Below are 25,512 nucleotides of genomic sequence, written 5' to 3' on the forward strand. Positions count from 1 at the left end.
GACAAAAGCTCAAACTTACCCAGTTTTCTCCTACAATTAAAATGAACAGATGCTAATATTGTCTTTTGTGATGTGCGATTAGAACACCTCTGTTAAAATCTCAGAAAATGTAGTTTAGTCTTTCATGACGCTTTAAAGACAATAGTTAAACAACTGTGTCAGCGTCATGCTTAAAAAAAACACTAGGTGTCAGTATATATACACACGGCACTCTTTTGTCCAAGTCTCAAACACATAAGCCTAGCAACTCACTGTACAGTCTCCGTAAACTCAAGTGACCACCGGCGTTATTCAGGCCTATCCTTTTCCATAGAGAGCGGAGCTGAGAGGCTGCAGCCATGTCTGATAAAGGCTGCGACGTCGATTTAACAAGAGCCAAACAAAACACCGGCGTTTGGCTGGTGAAGGTTCGCCCAGTCTTTTTAGTTTTAAAAATTTACATGTGCTAGATTATTTATTGCTATACTAGTGACATATAAATGAAACAACAAAAAAGGTCTCAATAAAAATTGTTATTTTTACCACTAGATTCCTAAGTATCTGGCACAACAGTGGGGAAAAGCATCTGGACGAGGAGAAGTTGGCAAACTTAAAATAGCTAAGTAATCATCATCATTTCCTTATACATACACTATTAAATCCTGTGTTTTTCCCCAGAATATTTCTGACATTATTTCGCAACCTCCTTTTTTCCATCTCTATAAGACAACAAGGAAAAACACTGGTAAGTATTTCAGCAGACATTCAGTGACATTTTAAAGCAAATTTCTTCAAATTCATAAATATAACAATAAATTAATTAATAAAGTGTTTGACAGCTACAGATGCCTTTTTAATGGTCAGTTATATTGGTATCTATATTGTTTGACTACATTTCATATAGCTGAAATGCTATGTCCTGGCTGAAAAACAGAGCAGGCAAAGCAGATTTGAAGTGAAATACTAGAAGCATTATTGACACTGAACCATCAAAATCAGCTCATGCTTCATGCTGTAGTACTACTGTCTGGTGTGAGTGTTTGGGGTAGACAAAATACATGCATGCGCTACATATATTGCATACATGCTATATACTAATACATTTACAGGTGCATCTCAAAAAATTAGAATATCGTGGAAAAGAGATTTTTTTTTTTCTGTAATTTAATTCAAAAAGTGTTTCATATATTTTCATATACTCTAGATTCAGTACACATAAACTGAAATATTTCAAACCTTTTTTTGTTTTAATCTTGATGATTATAGCTTACATCTCATGGAAATCAAAAATCCAGTAACTCAAAATATTAGAATAAAGAATTTATAATACAGAAATGTTGATCTTCTGAAAAGTATGTTAATTTATGTACTCAATACTTGGTCGGGGCTCCTTTTACACGAATTACTGCATCAGTGTGGCGTGGCATGCAGGCAATCAGCCAGTGGCACTGCTGAGGTGTTATGGAAGCCCAGCTTGCTTTGATAGCGGCCTTCAGCTCATCTGTATTGTTGGGTCTGGTGACTCTCATAGATTCTCTATGGGGTTCAGGTCAGGTGAGCTGGCTGTCCAATCAAGCACAGTAATACCATGGTAAACAAACCAGTTACTAGTAGTTTGGGCACTGTGGGCAGGTGCCAAGTCCTGCTGGAAAAGGAAATCAGCATCTCCATAAAGCTTGTTAACAGATGGAAGCATGAAGTGCTCTAAAATCTCCTAGTAGATGCTGCATTGAATCTCAACTTGAGAAAACACAGTGGATGAACACGAGCAGATGACATGGCACCCCAAAACATCATTGACTGTGGAAACTTCACACTGGACTTCAAGCAATTTGGATTCTGTGCCTCACCACTCTTCCTTCAGACTCTGGGACCTTGATTTCCAAATGAAATGCAAAATTTTCTTCTAATAACAGCTTTCCCATGATTGTGGTTATGTATTGAACCAGACTGAGAGATTAAAGGCTCAGGAAACCTTTGCAGGTGTTTTGAGTTAATTAGCTGATTAGATCTCTTCTCACGGCGACATTTCTATATTCTAAATTCTTTATTCTAATATTTTGTGATACTGAATTTTTGATTTCAATGAGCTGTAAGGCATAATCTTCAAGATTAAAGCAAAAAAAAAAAAAGGCTTGAAATATTTCACTTGGTGTAATGAATCTAGAATATATGAAAGTTCCACTGTATGCATTAAATTATGGGAAAAAAATTACTTTTCCATAATATAATTTTTTTTTTAAATTTTTTTTTTTTTTTTATAAGATGCACCTGTATACAGTAACTATTGTTCTTGTCACTGACGTAATACTATTATTACTGCTGCCAGCTTAAGCTCTGTAACATAATTGCTATTACCATGGTAGCTCTATTAGCTTATTTGTCATGTTTCTACCTAACATGCTGACCTCATTGTGAGAGCACATCACCCCATGGAATGTCATTTGAGTTGCTTTTCTGTTAGATGACAGAAAACTGCAGCAATGTATGTACATCAACGCTCAGGTTCTTTATCTATAAAGCAAAATGTGAAGCAGACTGAGACCACTTTGTTTTTACAATGCACAATTCAGACAAACCACAAAAAGACCCATAAATGAACCGTACTCCTGTGGTGGTCTGAGTACAGTTTGTTTGTGGGTCCTTTTAGGGGGGGTCTGAGATCTTCTGAGTGTTCACATGTACATGTTATATCGGCTCACGACCGCTTTGAATGCTTAAACAAACTAGGTGTGAAAACACCATTAAATGATTTCAGTTTGCCACCTGATGTAACTGGTGATTTATGGTATAGGAGCAGCCTACTAGACTATTATTACCCCAGAAGCCTTGGAAATGCATTTGACTGTGCCACAGAATGTGTGAGACTTATTGTGTCTTAAGGTGTCATTCAATCTGAATGAAGATCTGAGTGTGGTTGAACATTCGGAGGAGAAGACCACGTCAGTGCGAGCACCCAGAGAGCATCCGTTCACCATGCAGACTGTGGGGGGCCAAAACCTGGCTGTCTTTACAGAGAGCTCTTCAGGTGAGTCTTGACATCAAACACTTCTGATGGAAAGGAGGAGTCTGGAAGAAATTTGAAATCTTTTATCTACTTTAATTGAATCTAGTTTGTATAGCATAGTATCCTTTAAAGGAAAGATACACCCTGGAAGGCTTGTATTTCATATTTATGCTTAAAGCTCAGTGGTTAAGACGTTGGGCTACTGATCGGAAGGATGCAAGTTCAAACCCCAGCACCACCAAGCTGCCACTTTTGGGCCCTTGAGCAAGGCCCTTAACCCTCAACTGCTCAGATGTATAAATTAAATAAATGTAAGTGTCTGTGGATAATGGTGTCTGCCAAATGCTGTAAATGTGTCCAAGATTCTGACATTTTTACTATAAACTTCTTTCATTGACATAGTGGTCTATTTTCACTTTGGTTAACAGTTTCCTGTATTACCTACAATGCCATTCAGCCACTTGTCGATAGTGTTGCCAGTGGGAAATAACCCTTGCTTCATCTTCACCTAAAGACATCTTTTAGTCTATTCAGCTCTCTCACCTCATCTGTATACTCTGTTCAAACAGATCAGGTTCCAAAGCTTTAACTCCCATGCTTCTGCTGTCCTCAGTTAAAGCCGTTGTTTGATATCTCATAGATTGCTTTGGTTGCCCATCACGCCCCCTAACTCTGTGCAGATTAATCATAAAGCTGCATTGCTTTCTGAAACCTTGAGTCCAGCTTTGGTTATCTTTCCTATTTCTGTGTTGGATCATCAATCAATCGATCATCAATATGACATTGAACATTGCTAAATAATTGTGAGTGAGAAAATGAGCCAACAGTGAAAGCTGATTAGCACTTATGTTTGAGCTCACTGGAATTTTTCCCCTGCTAAACAACATTATATCTGCATTAGCAATGTCCTGCATCCACCAGAAAAGCAGCACTAGAATCTCTAAACATATTTTGTATCACAATTACTTAAATATAATCATGTTTAATATGTTTCAGGCATGTTTAAAGCACGTATTTCATTTGGCTGAAGCACAGAATAGTGTCTTGAAATGCATCCAAAAGCCCAAGAATATATCTGTTCATTTATAGTACAATATGAGGTACCTAAACATATTTAGAAGCTTAAGATACAAGTCATACAAATCTTGCACATTTTACACCAAACCTTGAGTTTGTGTCCAACCTTTAGTCTATATCTTTGTGTGTGTGTGTGATTATTGCAACACCACAAGCATTTTTGTGACTGTGCTTTGGTAACTATGTCCAAATATTCTAATACACTGATTTGATGATGCATGATTTAGCAGTAGGGTTGTCTTAAAAACATAAATAGCAAATGCAACAAATTGTAAAATGTAAGCTCTAGTTCTCTTTTTGTTCTCCTTGCTTATGAATATTTTTTGCAGCCGTCTGCCTAGCTCTTGCAAGCCGCAGGTATTGATTAAGTGGTTGCTAAGCAACAGGTTAGCCAGCGAAGTTGGCAATGAATAGAGGCTCTCGCTTCAGTTAAAAGCTTTCTCTGGCCTATGGGGGTGGTAAGGGAGGGGGAATATTTTTCCAGGCAAGTTATGAATTGAAGTAGTTCAGGGTGAAAAACATTTCATCAAATGCTACTGAGTATAACTGTTCAAAGCTGCCAAACACTCAAAGAATTTCTCAGATTATCTGCAGACGTATGGTTCTTTAGTGCAATTAAAACATTTTTACCCAGTTTTTTCACTCACACAAAACTGCAGTAAACAATACAACAGAATGATTCAGAATTAGGTGGATTCTGATAAGTTTTTTAATATATACAAAACTATTCATTGGAGCCTTCTGTTTTTAAACCAGGGTAAGTTGGAGACCATTTAAAATTATTGAATATGTGGCGGTTATAATAATACACTATAGCTTTCCATTATGTTGTCCACCAGTATCAGGTTTTGCTTGGCAAATGTTTCATTACATATTTCATGAACCTATTTGCATGAATAGTTTGATTAGCAATAATGGGGGGGGGGGGGGGGGGGAATCATAGCTGTAGAACTTGACACTTGTTTCCCATTGAAGCTTTTTAGTTGGGGTTGTTTTCTCAGTGTATTATTGTAAATGTCCACTGTATACATAGCCTTTGCTTGTTGTCCTAAATGCACCAAAATTGGCTAGAATGGACCATGAGTAGTGGTTATTCCTCTCAGATTTATGCAATGCTCCACAGACAGATTAATTCAGAGAGCCCAAGGCTCTAAATGAAGTTTTAATTTAGAAATGCATATGTGTTTTGGTAGGCATTTGAAAAAAAGGGGAAGCTGTGTTCAACACTCGATTTTTTTTCTCTTCCTGAAGTGAACCGGTTGAGTAGTTTGTTAGAGGTGTGTGTGTGTGTTGAGCGAGTGGTGGACACTTTAATAAGGTGTCACAGTCAAATGTGAGATGCTGCTTGTTAACAGTGCTGCCTCTCACCCAATGAGGGGCTGAGAAGTCAACTTTCCTTGGCTCACGTAGGCGCATATAGTCGGTTGCCAGGTCAGGCTAGAGCGGAATGCTGAAGCATACACATGCATCAAAAGGTGTTTCACAATTACAGTACTTATTTTAAACGGGTATTGAGAATTGGGTTCATAAAAAGTCATAAACGATGCTGCACACAGTAACACCGATTTTTTTAACACCCCCTCTGTGACCTGAAATAGAAAGGAATAGAATATAGAGGAGTCAGATGACCTGAGATAATTAGTGCAGAAGGTGGGGCTTTAGTTGGCTCTTTTCCACAGTCCTTTTCTCAATTTTTCTGTGTTTGGAGAACAGTATTAGCCTGAAGCATGTTTTAAAGAGGTAAATATGAGTCATCGTAGCTGATTAGAGACTCTCTATTAGCATATAGCCAGCCTCGGTGTCAGGATTGTTGCTGACCATTTGTTTAGAGGTTACAGCTACTGACCATTATACAGTTCTAAATTATAGGCAAGAAGTGGTGCAATACATTCAGATTTGTGGCTACTAAATGATTGAAAGTGTCCATGAGTGGTTTGTCTTTGGGGATGATGTATCTGGATAATGACAATAGTGTTATTCATTATCATCTGGTAAGATGATTATGGTCAGGAATTCTGCTTCATTTCAGCTGTGCAGGATGCATACTGTAGTAGTATAGCATATTTGTTTCCATTTAGAAATTGTTAAATGAATCTCTCTTGATAAACTAAATTAGTATTAAAAATAAGCAGAGCAAGTTTAATAATGAAGTTGCGGGTTTTTTGTTGTTGAGGTTTTGTCTTTTTCACTTTCATCTATTTTCACATATCTAGCACTTCACATTATTAACGCAAAAACACTGCTTATGATCTGTTTAAGATTCTCTTTAAGATTCTGGTCCCTCTGGTGTTGTGACATCCAACATTTCTCTTTCTTTTAGCAGTTTACATTTTTGAAAGAATGCTATAGCATGTGGTTCAGACCATCCGAAAGTAATATGAAATTACTTTACAATTCTGTTTTGTTTTGAGGTATTTCCATTTGATACATGATCAGTATATTTGTAAGGAGTCATGCTCATAATTTCCTCCTAAAATACAGAAAGCTAAATGCTATTCCTTTTCATAAAGCTGGTAAGTAATGTTATTACTTATTGTACAGTGGCATTAAAGCTTTTATGACGGGTTTGATGTGTAAGTTCACATGTTGATATTCATCCCTGGCTAATTGAGAAATGTACTGTTTATCATTACTCATCTTCGTAAGATACTGTATCATTACAAGAACTCACTACTGAGTGGGCTGGCATTTTGCTTTACCTAAGCTTGGTAAGACCGCATTTAGTTTTAACGCACTAGGAATTTTAAGCAGATGTATTAGTCTGGTATGGTGCCAGTCAAGACTAGCCTTTAAATGCCTGTGTGATATATGTGAGTGTTTTATTAGAATATATTATGTTGTCTGATTTTGTGGTGTGAAATATTTGTCTGCCTGCTTAGTGTAACTGTGTGATAAATCTGTTAATGAAGGAATTAATGACAGAGTGAATTAAATAATTTCTTTTACCTCCAGATGGTCATGGCCTTACATTTATGCAAGGTAATAACCTTACTAATATGTAAATACATAAATAAAAAAAATCTCCATCCTGACCGCCTCTTTGTATACAGATATAAATGTGTTTGAGATCCCTCAAGGGTATGTGCCACCTTGGATTCACATGGTGAAGCTTGACCAATTAATTATTATAACGCTTTTAGTCATGTCGCCCCTGGAACACTTGATAAGAATCAGTGGGCTTTTGTTGTAATGTAGGAGTCTTGCCTGGCAGCAAATGGATGTGAGACTAATCCATGAATATTTGAGCAGTTAATGGCGCTTACATCTGAAATAAATGCGCTCCACCTCCCCCCCACCCACACCGCAAGGTGTTAGTTGCCCTGATTCCTGCGGGTTAGAGATGCAACATCAGTCATGGATAAGGGCTAATAAGCCCCACAGTCTCTCATCAAAAATGAATGACCCTTATTTGCAATTAAAAATGAAACCCAGTTTGATGTTCTCACAACAAACTGTGGGGATGGGTATGATTCTGTCTCCTCAAGTGTCAACTATTCATTGTGACTCATTAGCAGGAGATGGGTGCAGGACCGATTCTATGGAAACAGATGTATTTTTGTGTGTGGAGATGCAATCTGGCTTGTTGTGGGTGTAGCCATATGTCCAAAGTTACTTCATTTGAAAATGACTGGCTTTGGGCTGTAACCGAGTTTGCGTTGGCATCAAACAAATGTATTTATCAACATTCACCAGTATTTTTATGTGCTTGGTTTAATTAAATGTATGGATATAAATAGGTTTCCTTAATACCTATAGCATTGCTTTGCTATTTTATGAGTATTTTATGAATTTTATGTTGGTAGTATGGAAAAGCCGACGACACTTAGTTAGTATCTGTCATTACTTTGTCAAACAGATCACTGATAAAATAATGTCCGATAAGAATGTCAAGTATTACAAGCATATTGAAAGCTCTCACTGCATTAGGTAACAGTGACTGTGATCCAAGTACATATGGAGGGTTGTATTTATACATAGTTTCTGTATATGGTATTTTGTATGTTCTGTCACAAAGTAAAAGCTTGGCTGCTTTAAATTAGGATCGGTGCTTGAGGAGAAATTTAATAATTATTGAACAATGGCCCTGTTTTTAGGTCAAACAGAATATTGCAGATTTATTTAGGGCACAGTGTAGTCAGTGTCTTCAGTCTTACTCAGGAAATGAATTTTACCTATGTCTATACTGAACACATGCAACTCTGTATACAAGCGTATACACAGCTTCTCTATTACTACTACATAGACGTCATTCATTACTGTTTAAATTAGTATCTAATCCAAAAAAATCTATTGATCTCTTTAAAAACATAAATCAAACAATATAAAAAACATTAAATAAGGCATGTAGTACAATTTACTATGTTTTAATCTTTATTTTGCAAAACATTAACAGGTTCTGAATAAGATTTTGCTGTCAACTTTACTTTTTCACAACACCAGCAATTACAACATTTGCTCCCAAAGGGGAATAATATTAGCACATGCATTATGTATTTCAACCTGTTGATCAGACATCACAGTAGTTGTACCTATGCAGCCTGTTCTGAACCATTTCCTCTTATCTGAAATGATTCCGAAAAGAAGTCAAAAGGTTTTCTATAATACATTGCAGTTCAGAAGCCATTATCCATATACTCTTTTTTTTTTTTTTTTTTTTTTTTTTTTTTTAATACTAGTTTGTCAAATGAAACGTTATACAGAGTTTGCCAGAAGAAAACACAATACATAACACTTTTTTTTTTTTTTTTTTTTTTACTTCTCAAGGCTGGTTAGTAAGATCTGAAGGAATGCAGAAGCAGCATAAATTGCAGAATGTTCTCTTTTAAATACAGTGCAGGTCCTGTGCTGATGGCTGGAAACATCAATGTGGGTTGATGGTTACTTTTGTGCTGGTTTGGGTCACTTGACAAAGTGCAGAGCCTCGCATTGCACTACCGATCCCCGGCTACTGTCCAGGCAGGTGAGCAGGCGGAAACCTGCTTTAAGAGCCATCATGACTGTTTCAAGCTTGAGCGTCTCCAGAGTGCACAGGAAGGTGCTGTCCTCCTTGAGCACCAGACGTGAACCCTGCTCGGACTTGATGAAATGCCGAAACTGGATGATGTTGGATGAGACCGCAAACTCCTCAGGGAAGCCATCCAGACGACTCTTGGAGATTTGCACCAGGCGTGTTTTGACTTTCTCGATGAAGGTTGCATCGCTACAGTAGACCTTGAGGCCATGTGAGCGCTCGTGGCTATCAGTCACCTCTAGGAAGGCAGGCTCACGCTGACTTGCCTGTTGATGCTCCCACTCTTGTAGCGCCTGAGCTAGCTCACTCAGCCGGTAGAAGTCTGCCTCGCGCTGTAGTAGTGCCAGTTCCTTGAAGTCATCTGGCAGGATCAGCTCTCCGGTCCTCAGGAAATTCAAAATGTGACGGAAAACAGGCCCATCACGATCGATAAACGTGTTGCCCATTGAGTCTACATGCAGCACGGCTTTCTTACCACTGACGAGCTCTTCAAGTAGAGAGCCTGGGTGTTTGGCTAGAGTTTGCCGCTGTGCTGCATACAAGTAGCCCCCCACATTGAGGGTAATTGTGCCTGAGGAGGGCTTCTTAAAGCTCTTGCTGGGCTGCAGCAAGTCCGGATTGATCTGCCTTAGCTCGCTTTCCATCCTTCTGAGATTCCATTCCATGCCGTTTCCAGAGCCCAGCCTGACAGAGTGTGTGGGGGGAGGAGTGTGTTTGCGTGTGTACGGGCAAGCAAGCAAATCGCAGCGGCGCTGGCATTGAGAGCGGGAGCACTGAGCCCTGCCAGCAAGTGCCAGAGCCTTTCGCAGCCACACAAACACACATACAAGAGCATGCGATCACAGTCACAAATGCTTACACACTCCCAGGAGGAGGGGGAAGGCTGTTAAGGGTGGGCTTGCCTACGTCAGTGGAGAAGAGGGGGGGAGAGAGAGAGAGAGAGAGAGAGAGAGAGCGTGCAGCCCTACCTCCCCTCCACTTTAAAGGCTGGATTTAATCACCTCTCCACTCCGATGTGCTCCTCTGCTCTGGTTCAGCAATTAGCACTCGTTCGGCTCTGATGAAAGAGACCATCAGCTGGGCATCAGCTTGTGAACTCCAAGGCCAAACAGCATAGGCTCCGCTGAATACATTGGGCTTAAACTGAGCCACTGGAAATGGGGGTATATTGATGTTAATGTTTACACACATTTTAACTCTCTTTTGTCAGAGTCTTTGCTTCGGAGGGCCATCTGTTCTTATTGTGTACTTGTAGTGACTATTGGCAGCTTTATAAATAAACATGGCCAGATCGAGAACAGCACTTTGACTTGTTTCTCATCTTTCAGAAGGCATAAGTGTCGCCAATGCAACACACACTTTAAGAGGCCTAAAAGGTAAAGGCTGTATCTTCTTTATGATGCTTGTAGACATCCTGGTGAGAAATTTAATTACTAGCACTCAAATAATCATTTAAGGCAGAGGCTTTGATTCATATCTATGTAACAGCTGAGGAAATAGCTGCCACAAAATTAACCTCAAGCTGCCTCAAAATATGTTACACAAGAGATATTGCACTATGTCATTAGCCTATAAAAACACTCCCAGGGTTAGGACTCAATATATTTTAAAATATTACCGTAAGAATGTGGGCTGACAATAATAAACAGCTTAAGCAACGTCTGTTTGTTGCTAAGGAGACATGCCTTTATACAGACCGTTGTCTTAATGTGTCTGGCGTCATTCTCTGCACTTGGCCATTGAGGTATTTCTGTCAGCTGTGTCTGTCAACAATGGAACTGTCAGTCAGTTCAAATGATCTGTTTTGCCCTGGGTCAGGAGAGCTGAGCTCTTTCGCACCAACATGACAATAGTGTGCCTTCTGAAAGTAGCAAAAAGACTACTCCTAGACTTGGATAGAAGGTGTAACTTCAGGGTTGCAGCCTCTGTTTATAATAACTCAAAATTACTATAGAATTTTTGAAATCACGCAGGATTTTTGAATTCTTTTCTAAATTCTATTGTTTTAGGCATTGAGGGTTCTACCATACCTAATCATAAGTGACTGTAATCTTTTGATCATGTAAAGTAATAAACACCTCCAGATTTAGGGCATGTACTTTAATAGCTTTTAGAGCTCTTAACTGTGAAGAAATAGCATTTCTCAAGTGCCTTTCTTCAGCTTTATAGGAAATCAAGTTACAGTCGGCATTTCTCGATGGACACTTGTTGAAATTTAATAGGAAAACAGTTCAAGCATTTACAAATGGTTTTGATACAAAGAGACTTGGTACAGGCTACTGGGTAAGATTGGAAAAGCTGACAAATACTGAGGCTGTAATGATTTTGATATAGTATCAAAAAATGGAAGAAATTGACGTATAATGCACACAGCATTTTGATTGGTTGAGTGCATGCATTTTATTTCAACCACCGTTTTTAAAAGTCTGTTGTGGTGCGTACAGTAACAGTTGTTTATTGTGATTCGAATCAATACAATGGAGTTTCTTAAAAAAAAATACGACTGATTGACTGATGACAAGGTTCAGGCCTTATTAAGTGCTTGTGCCGAGGACGAAATACAACGGGAAGTGGAAATGGTGACCCGCAATGAAAAAGCATACTTAAAAATATCAAGTGGGTTAAGTGAGCTGGGCAGTGTTCACAGATGAAAACGGCGCAGACCAACAAGTGGTTTTCCAACCAGACTAATTTGCCTAATCTTAATGGTACTTTAGACTGTGATGGAAACACAGACAACAAAGGTCTGGAGGAACCAAATGATCCCTTGAAAAAAGTTCCTGGGACTAATTATTCCGGGTAATTTCTGTAGAAACGCAGCTTGTTTTGTTTGTGTTATAAGTGACAAAGAGTACATCTTACTTGCACAATTTTTGTCAGATCTTAAGACCAAGAGCTATTTGAAATCCATATTTGAAATGTCATCTTAGTATGTTTCGTGTATGTGTCTCATTCCACTCAAGTACATACGAGCTTGGTTCTTAACAGAAAATAACTGCTCAGAATTGTTGCCAAGATGGCTGCCAAGTGAACAGACTTTAGTAGAAGGGCTTTTGTAACTATGTGCAAATAGAATTTGTTTTTCTGAAGTTACTTATGAATTTGAGTGGTTTGGATATGAGAGGCTTTTGTTAGGGGGCTAACATGGCAGGAATTCCAAAAGGCAGTTTCGAGTACTCCTAAGACTCCTGTTGTAATTTAAAAAAAACAAAAAAACAAAACACCATGGTGTTTGTGATAAATGAGATATTCATTTACAAATGGCAACACATGAGAATGTGCTGCCATACAATTCAGCCACTACAAACAGTTTATACAGTTGTTCATTCATCTTTAGTAGACGCTTTATCCTGATCAAGGTTATAGTGGATCCGGAGCCTATCCCAGGAACACTCAGGCAGGAATACACTCTGAATAGGACTCCAGTCATCACAGGGCATCATGCACCCACACGTTCTCACACACATTCACTACTGGGGCAGTTTACAGTAGCCAATCTACCTATTGAGATGTTTTCTAGAGGTGGGAGGAAACCAATGAATCAGTGAAGAACAAGGTTGTTACAGTTTAGGCACATTCGATAACTAGCATTCTCCAGCTAAAATACAATATGCCAAATGGACTGCATTTCAGTTAACACCACTATTTAGTGGTTTTTATCTCAACGGTTCAAAACTTTGGGCTACAGATCAGAAGGTTATGGGTTCAAGCCCAAGCACAGCCAAACTGCCATTGCTACCTTGAGTTAGCAAGGCTCTTAACCCTCTCTGCTCCAGAAGTGCCATATCATGGCTGACCTTGCACTCTGATCTAGGGCTGCAACTAACGATTATTTTCGTAATTGATTAGTTAGTCAATTATTTTTTCGATCCATCTGATCGGGCTGGGCAAACTTTCAGTACCTTTTTTTGTTTATTTAAAATAAAATCCATAAACGGAGTGTTACAAATATAAATTCAGACTAAAACTTTACACAACTGTTTGTCCAAAACAGAAAAGGACCCAACACACACACACCAGAATATATAACAGAGTAACAGAAAGGATTGAGGATTCCTGGTTCTACTTCAATCCTAGATGTTTGTTTCATAAATTTATTTTCCCTTGTGACATTATGTAAAAGTAGCTCCCGATGGCAAGCTAGCGCCTTGCATGGCAGCTCTGCTACCATTGGTGTGTGTGTGTGTGTGTGTGTATGAATGGGTGAATGAGAACCAGTGTAAAGCGCTTTGGAACCACTAAGGTTAAAAAAGCACTATATAAGTGCAGACTATTTACCAACAGTATGTAAAAGTATATTTGTCTTCCACCTCAGTCTTCAGGCTGTGCTAAGGCACTGTAACAGTGTCCAGCTCTTATTAAAGGTCTGACGGTTTAACAGTAATGTACAGCCCATGTGACCATGCATTAATTAGCTCATGTTTACAGAAAGCCTTTTTAAAACCACTAGTAACATAGACATGCTTAATATGGAGAGGCACTTGATGCTGACTTTCACAGTATATGTTAACTTCATGCTCTTTACTTTGCATATGCATATTCTGTATGTTGAAGCGTAGGATTTTTTTGCCATTCTGAGTGTTACCCTAGATTTTAAAACTTGTACAGAGCTATGAGTAACAGCTCATCAGAGCTGTGTTTAATTACAGCTGTGGGGGGTGGGGGGGAGGGTGTTATCGAATCACTGTGTATTGTGTTAGTTTTCACAATGCATATCATGAATATGAACGTAATGACCTATTTACGAACAGAAATATAGTGAAAATGTTCAGCTGAAGTTCCTTCCTCAGTAATTTCCCTTTAAACTGCATACACACACAACCAGATGTCACTCCAATTTTATATGTTTTTAATGGTAATTGATGATAATTATAGTGCAGTCATTATTTGCTGTGCCAAGATTTTCTATAAATGGTAACGCTGTTAAGTTATTCATAGTTTGCTGAGGTGTTGGTTAAATCACTTGATTGACAGTTGTTGAAGGAAAGACTTTTACATGAGACATTTGCCATTTGAAACTGCAAATTACAGTTGACTGTCATTGCATAACATGGAGGTGGTGGGTGGCAACAAGAGTTAAGACGTCCTAAAGAAAATGTCACACAGATGATAAAGATTGCCTCCACCTTTTCTAACTGAGATTGCTCTGATGCCTGTGGTGTTTCACAACAGTGTTTCTTTCATAACCCCTCTCCATGTATCCAGTTCTATATGGAAGAGTATGGTTGACACCCCGCCTTCTCCTCAGCATCTACTGAGTTTGAGATTGAAACACAAGAGAGCAAATTCACAGTTAAACGTGAGTGCCAAAAACAATCCAAAGTGAGAAATTGTCTCTCAGATTAATAGCAAGGCATAAATAACCCACTGAAAAAAAAAAAAAAAAAATCACAAAGCTCCGTATGTTACATATATTGTACAAAAAGACATAAGAACTGAATTACCTGCTGGGGATGATTGGGAAGATGCATCAGATTGCTCTGAAATTCTTGTCTTTGGCAGTGATATGCAAATAAGCTGAGAAGTCTGGGGATTCAAGGCACTGGTGCATACAGGTTGGTGTAAGTGGGGGTTGAGAGAGAGAGAGAGAGTGTAGATGGCTCAGGATGTTTTGAGCCCAGGCAGAGCCGAACGGATGGTAACCTGTGAGGGGGCGGAAGATTGACCTCTAACCTTGCCAACATCTCAGCAGCGGTTTGGCAGCCCACAGCCTACACCACCCCCAACTCCATTCACCGCGGATGTGAATGCCTCCTGCTACATAACTGGAGGATTTTTCGGATATTGTTTCTATGATCATACTTGTGTAACATTTTAAAGAGCATGGCAACAGTTGGGTGTTTTTATATTCTCCCCTCCAAATCCAAACCGCATGGCCTCTTGTGCTGCTGAACCATGTGTTACTGTGAGGCAAATGGATGCTTCAAAATAGAAGTGGGTGTATTTATTAAGTCACTCCAATAAGTACTCCTGCACTCATCAGTCAGTAATTGCTAATAATTGTGTGCAAAACCGGTGATGGATTTTGTGGGTGAAATTTTGATGCTGTTAAAAGGTTTTCTGTTGGACCAGAGAGCCTTCAAAACCATGACCTTTAGTGGTATTATTTGATACATGAACAGTTACTTTTATCAAATTAGTATTCAATCACAAGACCACAGATGCACAGACCACACAGTGCTGTAGATAAGTGCTTCATACTAAGAAAAAAAAGAATGCTTGTGTGTAAACTAAACATAGACTTTTGCATGGGAGATTTGTGTGTGTATCTCTCTCTCTCTCTCTCTCATATATATATATATATATATATATATATATATATATATATATATATATATATATATATATATATATATTTCTTGAAATCAGTTGTGGTATACAGGGGCTCTAGAGGTTAGATAATGATCAGTTTTCTTTAGACTATAACAAATGTAGGCAGCAAAGAGCCTAGGAGTCAAAGGGATCCGAAGTTCAGTGAGGCTCTGTAGATTAAATATATCACTGTTTTCTCAGACCTCTATTAATAAAACTGCAGAACATAAGTATTGAGGCATAGAAAGTACCTGCCTGAATAACAAGATCGCAAATGTCAAGTTGAATTTTGAAAACGGGTTGTATGCCAACACTACATTTGAGGGTGCTTGTTTCCTGAAAAGAATCATTCTGCATTGTTCAGTACTTCTCTTCCCAATTTTATCAAGTGGCACTACGTATTCATGGTACAAGTAGATGTTGAAAAGAGCTTTCTGGCAAATATATTTTTTGAGTTTGTTTATACAAATCATAATTTTTTTTTTTTTTTCTGTTTCAAAGACCAGATTACACTTGAAGGCATGGTGGTACAACGTGCTGAATGCAGACCTGCAGTCAGTGAGAGCTACATGAAGTTAAAGAAGTGAGGATATCCAGTGATTGTATAGAAAACCAGTATTCAAAACTGCAAAGTTAAATTGTTAATGACATAAGTATATTGTTTGCAGACTGCAGATCAAGGAATCAATGAAGCCGCTCCGGCTGTCTCAGCAACTGGAGAAAGCAGTTACCAACAATTACAAACCTGTGTCTAATCACACCTATAATGTAAGAGTGCTTCTGTATTTTTGTCTTTATCTGTGTTTTGCATGTATACACATAATTACGTGAGTTCTGTTCCTACAGGTGGAATATGAGAAGAAAAAGAAAGAGGAAGGCAAGAGAGCGAGGGCTGACAAGCAGAAAGTTCTGGAAATGCTCTTCTCTGCTTTCGAGAAACACCAGTATTACAACATTAAGGACTTGGTGGAGATCACTAAGCAACCTGTGGTGAGTCACAATGTTCCTGAGTCAGCCAGACCCATGTGGCCCAACAAATATGTTGAAAAATTATCATCTAAACCTGGGGTGTCAGACTCCAGTACCTAGTCAGAATCATGGTAATGTAACATTCTACCTTATGTAATACACCTGATGCAAACTAAATGTAATGCCGGAGAAGGAAATAAAACAAAGCTTTATAGGGCAGTGGCCCTCCAGGACATGAATTTAACACTGTAATGGGATTGAATCTTCACATGAATTCCTAGAGACTTATTTATTCAAAAAAGAGATTAAAGAATTCATAATTTTTAATGTAGGCAATCAATGATGAGAAGCTGTGTACATACATGTATCCCGTATCTATAGATTTGCACCCCACAGGCTTGTATCTCGGTGTCTTTGCAAAAAACACAGCTCTGTAAATGGATGTGAGCCAGTGGCTGGTGTAGAGTTTAAAATGTGTCTTAAAATAGTTCTGGGTTTTGTAATGCAGGGCAGTGATTTAATTGGTTTCTGAATGTGACCTGCGGATGAGATGCTTGTTTTGATTTTATGCATGAGAGTTCCAAATTTCTGAATCCAATTTACCCTTCAGGTGCTGGTTTAGTGTGCTTTGTTATTGATGGACAGTATTAAAGCACACTAACCTACGAATGCTTCATTTTGAAGGACCACAGTGATACCTAAATCTTTCTTAGCCACATAATCCAATATATTCATTCATTCATCTTCAATAACTGCTTTATTCTGGTCAGGGCTGAGGTGGATCTGGATCCTGTTAGGAGTATACCCGGGAAGTGATGCCAGCCTGTCACAAGGCTGATGCATGTTTTCTAAAATATTGAAGCATTAATTTAGTACCCCTGGCAAAAAATATGGAATCACCACAATTAAAAATCTTTTTTTTTTTACTTCTTAGCAAATAAACAAGTCACAGATGTGACACAACATAATTTTTGTTTAATAGCAGAACCTTCTGGCTTCATGAAACATACCTCAAACAAGTTCAATGAAATTATTGTAATTAATGGCATATTTTGTTCCAGATCAAGTAGAGGAAAAAATATGGAATCACTCAATGGTGAGGAAAAAAAAAAATGGAATCATCCAAAAAAAAAAAAAAAAAAATCACAATTAGTAATTTGCTGCACCTCCGCCATCTTTTTTTTGAGGCATGGACTTCACTACTGAAAAACAATATTCTCCATCAAGCTTGTTCTAACTTTCTCACATAGAGGTTGACAGATCAGTTTTGCAGGACCAATTGTCATGGACCAATTTTTTAAATTTCCACCATAAATTTTCAGTAGGATTGAGATCCGGACTGTTTGCTGGCCATGCCAGAGAGTTGATATGCATTTCCTGAATAAAAGCTTGCATACGTTTTGCTCTCAGGCAAGATGCATTATTATCCTGAACAATGACTTCATCATCACAAAACCTATTTTCTATTTATGGAAAATTTCAATGTACACCTCAGCACCGACTGTTGAGGTCTCCCCGGGTCCTTTATCTGACATGAAACCCCATATCATAAATGAGTGGGGAAATTTGATTTTCTTCAAGCAGTCAAAAAGTTCCAGCATCATCTCCTTGGCCAATGCAGCGTCGTGATTCATCACTGAATATCACTTTCCTCCAATCATCCACACGCCATGATTGTTTCTCTTTAGCCCACAGTAACCTTGTTTTCTTCTGTTTAGGTGTTTAGTGCTGGTTTTCATTTGGCTTTTCTATATGTAAATTGCATTTCATTCAGCTCATTTCTTACAGTTCTGTCACAAATATTGACTCCTGGGGCGGCTGTGGCTCAGGTGGTAGAGCTGGCTGTCCACTAATCGTAGAGTTGGCAGTTTGATTTCCAGCCCACATGACTCCACATACCAAAGTTTCCTTCTTGAAGGAGTTTTATAATCCTTTCCATTTTTTTGACAACAACTCTCTTGGTGGTGCCATGTTTCCTTTCAATTAGCCAAGTCCAACAGCTTGTTAAAGTGTGTAAGCACTCTTTCTTAACTGCAGACTAATTTGCATTTTTAGACTTGTGCTGGTATTTGTTATCTGTGATTTGTTTATTTGCTACGAAGTAAAAAAGCCAGAGGAACATCCTCTAGTTTGGTGATTCCATAGTTTTTGCCAGGGGTTGTAACTGAAATCCTAATCCACCCCTCCAGGCTTTACTATTCAGAGTATTTTGAGAATTAACAACAAACTGCAGAACAATAGATTTCCATGAATTATAATTAATAGGCACTGAAATGGTTAACCTTGATACTGGTGTCATAATGCAATGCGCCATGACTCCAGAACAACATTTCTCCTCAGTTGGGCTTTGTACTGCTCTCTGATTGCATTATCATTGTTAAGGGTTCTTGCCGTTCTCAAGTATAACTACCACATAAATATTGTCTTGGTTTCTCCCTGCTTGAGACGTAAATGTCATGAAGTTAGATGACTCATTTCAATACTGCTGAAATATGACACTAATCAGGAGCAGGGAAAGTTTTGGTAGAAAGCCTATGGTAGTCAATACCATGACTGCTACTGACCTCCAGTGTACATTGTTTCTAACTGCAGCAAATTAATATATGCTTTTAATATAATGGAGCATATAGTATACTTAAGAGTATACCTTGACATTGTCATATTAGCTGCATTAGCTTTGCTTTCTTTTTAGTACAATGAATACAGTATGATTGTTTAGATGGTTGAAACAATTTGCTTACCCCATTATAAGGCATAATCTCATTGGATGTTTAAATATAGGTTTTAAGTTAATAACAACTGACAGTTGCAGGTAAAGGGCTTTTTTCCCCCCTGGCTCCTTCTTAACTAGAGAAAGCTTAACTAATCCCACCCACTCCCTCAGTTATTTTAGATTATTTTAGTTTGTGGTTAAGGTGTTGGACTACTGCTCAGAAGGTCATGAGTTCAAACCCGAGCACTGCCAAACTGCCACTGGTGGGCCCTTGAACAAGGCCCTTAACCCTCAACTGCTCAGATGTATAAATGAAATAAATGTAAGTTGCTCTGGATAAGAGTGTCTGCCAAAATGTCAGAATTTAACAAATCAGCAAGTTAACCTGCACTGACCCTGATAAAGCATTTCCTGAGGATAAAGGAGTGAATGAACCGAGCAGCCTGTTGCGTCCAATACACTCCCGTGTTAATCAGCGTGGTATTACTTTCTCATGAGCAATGTATCTAACCGCCTACTCCTGTGACTTCTTTTCTTGTGCCCTGTGGGATCCTAGTCCTGACATGCACTTCATGTACTTCAAGAAACCATCAAACCAAATAACAGCATAAGAGCCATACAGAATTAGATTGATCAAATATGCCTGATTGATATAATGAGATTTGTGGAGGAATTTAGGAACATTACAGATGCCTAACTGTATTATAGATTCATATTTTATCATTACAGACAATTACATGCATGATGCACGATGAAAGTTCTCATTGATTTTTCAGGGTGTGTTGCTGAAGCACATATTTTGTTTATTGTTGCAGAAGCAACTTTTAACAAAAACCCAGACTGCAGTGTTCCCATGCCATTTTTATGGTGTTGTAAGAACTTGTTGCCATGGTGACAGAATGACATCACTTCAATCTTGAGATATCACCAGCCCTTGTTGGCTTGAATGAACAATCATTGCTGCAACAGCAAAGCAGCAGTTTTGAAAGTCACTTTATGAGGAGACAAAACTCTATAGATACTGAAAAGTCATGATCATCATTGTGAGGCTTCTTTAACCAGGAGCTTGATTACAGCATTGCTTTTATGGATAACGCATGACTCTCGATCTCTAACCAGTTTAAACATTCCTAGATTTACCTGAAAGAAATCCTGCGTGAGATTGGAGTTTACAATCCCAGAGGACCTCACAAAAGCACCTGGGAGCTGAAAGCAGAATATCGCCACTACCAGGAAGGAGAAAATGAAGAAGAAAAGATGGTTTAACATTTACCATGACATAGCTGCATTTATACAGCTAATAATGAGATCATTTATTTTATTTCATTTTTCCAGTTCATTTTGTTTGGGCAACAGATGCCATTAGAGAATTTGTTGTGTGTGTGAAATGGGATGGTTTTGAACAGAAATTGAAATAAATGTATTTACTTAACACTGTTCTTTTGGTACACTGCTATTAAACACACCCGAATGTTTACTCAACACATGCATCACATGTATAAATTAAGACTTTGTATTAGTGTTTGGTCACAACAGATGACATTTATCACAATTTACATGTATGTATTGCAGCTTTAGGTATGACCATCCAACAGTTATTGCCCACAATTTACAGTATCCTCCAGAATCTTTGGGATTAGCCAAATTGAATATATAAAAAACATGTGAAATTATTTAGTTTAGTTTTATTCAGCCATTGTTGTATATTTTTCTACCACTGGTTTCAAAAGTATATATATGCGTCCTTACAATTAATATTCTGACACATGATCTGGAAAAAAGAATTTTTTCTTGTATTAGGTTGTAGACAGATTTACACACAATGGCAAGTGTAATTCCAACGATGCTTGGTGAAGTTCGGGTGCTGCATTTTGTGAGACGCTCTCAGGAAGGGCTTCTTTCTTCTTGTTCTTGCAAACAGCTTTTTATGAAAGTAACTCATGAAATGTTCAGGGTTGTTTTTTTTCCTTTTCAAGGTTTGTCTTTACTGTGATCTTTAGTTTCTTTTTCTCTCCACCATCCTCCTCACTGTGTGGGTGGTCAGTGTGGTCAAGGGTTCAATTCCTGGCAAGTTTCCAATTGTTTCATACATGTTATATTCATTGTCAGGTGTCTCATGTTGAAAGTTCTTTGGTTTTGTTCTATACTAATGGGAAAAAAAGGATGGATATGTAACCACATTTATACCACAGGGAAACAGGACCTGGTTAAGTGCAACAACAGTTGCTAGTAACAGAGCAAATGAACAAAATAATTTATTGGCATAAGGGTGTCAGTTATGGTACATAATTTATAGCATTATTTAATAAAAGAATAAAGAAAAAAGCACTGTGTAGAAAATTATTTTTAGTTGTGTTTAATGCTTATTGTATACAATCTTTGCAATTTTATGATTTAGTTGCCAATGATTCTGGGGTGCACTCTATAGATAATATACAAATGCGCTTTTTGCTATTGTGTATTTGTAAATTATTTTGAATAAAAACAAGAAAGCAAGTAGTTCAATTTATTAACATTTATTAGATTTCAAATGTTAAATGATGGGAACAATTCATTCACTACCAATAATCAACTCACTTGGCACAACAGCAGTGTCCAGAGTGCTAATCCAAGTTTTACATTAAACTTTAAATCTTTAAAAATTAAATATTAACATTTCCTATCCAACATGCCTCATTTGGCTTGACAGGTATATGTGCTATAATACATCAAGTTTACACTGGTGGTAAAGTGCATTTATCTGCATATACCTTTGCATTCGCCTTAGAACCAAATTCCAAAGGAACTGTTCAGTTTCAAAATATAGAAATTTAGCACATAACCATATAATATGCAAATTTCAGAGGTGTGGTAATCAATCCAGTCTTTACCTCCAACATCCCCCATAAAATATATGCAACAGTTACCTTTCAGTCGGGATTTTTATTAATGCTAGTACGTTATGTTAAAGTAGAGAAGGGGTGTGAAATACATACTTTTTCAATCTCCACATGACAGAAGCTGCTGTATTGGTACTGTTATCTTCACTGTAGTTCCACAAAACCTTATAAAACAGAAAAATAAAAACAAACCCATTAAAAGTGAGGTTTACAAATGCTGCTCTTTCTGCTCAAAGAACCAATATGTGCTCAGGTAATACATGCTATGTATCACTGGTTATAACCTCAGCAGGTAGGGGTCATCCTTGCACATATCTTATCAGCTTTGCTTTGATTAGCTTCTTAGCTGAACAAATCATGCCTGCATAATTCCACTATCATGACTCCATTTACATTATTTTCAGAAGTGATTTGACCAGTCATGAATATGCTTCTGCCCTGATACTGTTAATGAATGTGAAATATATACACCTCAGAAAGGACTAGGTACCGCTCCCTTCAGCCATCTGAGCATCAGTTCACCTGAGGAAAACAGCAATAAGTTAGCAAAAGTCATCAATTTCCAAAGTGCTGCACAGGAAGAGAATATGTATGTGCTCAGGTAATACATGCTATTAGGTTCACTGGTTATAACCTCAGCAGAAAACAGTCATCATTGCACACCATAAACACCAGTTAAATATATTTAGGCTTACATAATATTTAGGCATACATTAGGACATTTTACTAGTCATTGCTATATCAGATCATTTCATCTTCTAGACATTATTACTTTCTTTTACACTTATCTAATCGGCCAATTGTGTGGCAACAGTGCAATGCATAAAATCAGCTGCTCTGACTGTAAAACAAAATGTGTTTGGTTGGAGCGAGAAGGTGCTACAATTGGTCAGTGCAATGTGGCTGACATCCGAATGTCTTGGGTAGACAGTGGGTGGAGTCCATCTATTTGTGGATTTGTGTGCACTCTTGATGCCAGAAATGTTTCAAAACCCAAATGCGTGTAGCACTCCACAAATGCACTGGACATGATCCACAAATGAATGCCAGGCAGAGTTGCGTTTGTGACATAACATATGTAAAAAACAAAAACAAAACCAAATTGTATTTACAAATCTCATTTTATTCATTTGTGAGTTTTATTCTTTTGTAAAACTCTGAAATAGAATATCCACAAATGTATGTTATTTGTGAATGTGTAAATTTATTTATTTATTTTTTTAAATCTTACTACATTTATTTGTGGATCATAATTTATTTGTAATTATGAAACAATTCTAACCCCATGCACATACAGGTAACCTTCACATCAACCATCAGAATGGGGAAAACTTTTGACCGTGGCATGATTGTAGGTTTCAGGCTGGTTTGAGAATTCCTGTAACTGCCGATCTGAGATTTTCAGGCACAACAGTCTATATATTTACTCAGTTTACTCAAAATGGCAGAATAAAGAAAAAAAAAGACCCCATCCAGGTCAATTGAGAATGGCCAGACTGGTTTGAGCTAACAGAAAGGCTACAATAACTCAGATGAACACACTGCAATTGTTGTGAGCAGAAAAGCATCTCAGAATGCACATGTCGAACCCTGAGGAAGATGGGCTACAACAGCAGAAGGCCAAGTCTGGTTCCACTTCTGTCACCCAAGAACAGAAAGCTGAGGCTACAGTGAGCACAAAGTCACCAAAACTAGACAATTTGAGAATGAAAACCTTAGCCTGGTCTGATGAGTATCAATTTCTGCCAAGGCATACAGATGGTAGGGTTAGAATTAGCAGAACCCAAACTGTCTTGCATCAACAGTCCAACAGTAATAGTGTGGGGAATGTTTTCTTGGTACAATTTGGGCCTGCTAATACCAATCACCACTTTAATGTCACAACCTATTTGAGTATTGTTGCTGACCATGTGCATCTAGCTACTTCCAGCATGAGAACGGTTCATGGTTTCACTCAATGTTCTCATTACATACATACATACATACATACATACATACATACATACATACACACACACACACACACACACACACACACACACGCGCGCGCGCGCGCGCGCATGCATGCATGGACAGAATGCTTTATAAACAATTAACATCTGTCATTTCTACAGTTTGGAATTTATTTAAATGCACATATGGTGTTTTTATATTGTTATGGTCATCTACATACCTACACATCTCCCGGTGTCCATCCTATCCGGGACGGTGATCAGTTGCTGAGCAGAAACATGAAATCATTGTGGCTCTGTGGGGAAAACAGTCAGAGTGACCTGGAGCCCTTTTATTTCAGACTTAATAGCGTTGTAACATCTGACACGTGCTCAGGTAATACATGCTTTAACGCGTCACTGGTTATACCCTCGGTGAAGAGTAGTCATCATGGCACGTGATGGTCAGTATACACGATTCTGGGTCATGTAGATGTTTATGATGTATCTTAAGACGAAAGCTCTTTGTAAACAATCAGAATCCAAACCGACGTTAGTTATACATACCTGGTGTGTTTCTGCTTTTTTTCCACGAGCTTTATGATTAGCTGGGTTATAACCTTGAGCTGGCACGTGCACACTTCGTGGACCTCGAACGAAAAAGGAGCAGGAATGCACGCGCGACACGCCAGCAAAGGGCGCGCGGTGATGACGTCACGCATGGTTCGTGGTTGCCAGGTCTTAGCTCTCTCACACACACCAAGTTAATTTGCATCATGTTAAAGACATCATGTTATAGACAACACTGTGACGTTTTGCACGTCATTACACATTTACAATATATACTCCGGAATTCCGACATGCAGCGGGAAACTATGCAAAGACATGGGATAACATAATATAGTTCCGTGAGTGTTTCACTATATACTGACACACTGCTACCAGTCATCTCTTGAACAAGAGCGGCCTCGTGTGGACAAACTGTTATATCCCGGTGGATATAACTGGTGGTTATAAGAGTAGCACCTCAAGTAATCGTTTACATCATGAAAAATGCACTTTAGATAGTTTGGAAGCTGGTAGAGGATGTTTAGTCCGAAACTAGAAGATTAAATGAAAAACATTTTCAAAAGTTACACCTATTTGAAGATCCTTCCCCCTGACTTTCAGGTCATTTCATCTCAAGTGATCCAATAATTGCAAAGTTGGTTGCTTGACTATTTTTAATTGTTCTACTTTTTTTTGTTGAGTGATTACCTCTGTTTATTGCAAATCCACCATTTTATTTTAACTTTTAAACTTCAACAGTTTACTGTTTAACTACAACAGTCATCATTGTGTCACGACACACAAGACATTTTGGTTATACCAAGACATAGATACTACAGCTCAGAAGTCAATTGCTGCTCTTATCACAGGAGAAACAACACCACAGCTTTGTTTATGAGACTGTTCATTTGTAAAACACCCAACTAAACACTGTAATTCCATATTTGGATAAAATCTGTTCATGCATACCCACTGTACACCTGTTCCAACATGAAACATCAGGTTGGTTCTTCCAGAGATATTCAACCTGAAAGTGGGGGGATTTTTTAAAATGGCATTTAATAATAAGAATAATGGTTTAGTGG

At 38.2% G+C, this 25,512-nt stretch overlaps 2 protein-coding genes across 5 annotated transcripts; one reads left to right on the plus strand and one right to left on the minus strand.

Moving 5' to 3' along the window:
• The first annotated feature begins 220 nt into the window (after positions 1-220).
• gtf2f2b (general transcription factor IIF, polypeptide 2b) lies at positions 221-20,464 on the plus strand. Its single transcript, XM_017470888.3, has 8 exons — positions 221-407; positions 529-602; positions 706-724; positions 2,863-3,007; positions 15,888-15,969; positions 16,055-16,154; positions 16,233-16,376; positions 20,203-20,464. The coding sequence occupies exons 1-8, from the start codon at positions 339-341 to the stop codon at positions 20,332-20,334; spliced, it is 765 nt and encodes a 254-aa protein (XP_017326377.1). The 5' UTR covers positions 221-338; the 3' UTR covers positions 20,335-20,464.
• Positions 7,886-24,596, minus strand: kctd4 (potassium channel tetramerization domain containing 4). 4 transcript variants are annotated; one of them, XM_053681017.1, is made up of 6 exons: positions 24,446-24,596; positions 24,121-24,195; positions 22,419-22,469; positions 22,044-22,111; positions 20,209-20,294; positions 7,886-14,325 (listed from the first exon to the last, which is right to left on the minus strand). In XM_053681017.1, the coding sequence occupies exon 6, from the start codon at positions 9,737-9,739 to the stop codon at positions 8,963-8,965; it is 777 nt and encodes a 258-aa protein (XP_053536992.1). In that variant the 5' UTR covers positions 9,740-14,325; positions 20,209-20,294; positions 22,044-22,111; positions 22,419-22,469; positions 24,121-24,195; positions 24,446-24,596; the 3' UTR covers positions 7,886-8,962. The 4 variants fall into 4 exon arrangements, 2 of the variants coding, with proteins under 2 accessions (XP_053536992.1, XP_053536991.1); XM_053681016.1 differs by having other exon boundaries at positions 7,886-14,328; XR_008396580.1 differs by lacking the exons at positions 7,886-14,325; positions 20,209-20,294 and adding an exon at positions 20,734-21,209 and having other exon boundaries at positions 24,446-24,594.
• Positions 24,597-25,512: the final 916 nt, after the last annotated feature.

Source organism: Ictalurus punctatus, chromosome 6, assembly GCF_001660625.3.
Source record: "Ictalurus punctatus breed USDA103 chromosome 6, Coco_2.0, whole genome shotgun sequence".
Lineage (NCBI taxonomy): Eukaryota > Metazoa > Chordata > Actinopteri > Siluriformes > Ictaluridae > Ictalurus > Ictalurus punctatus.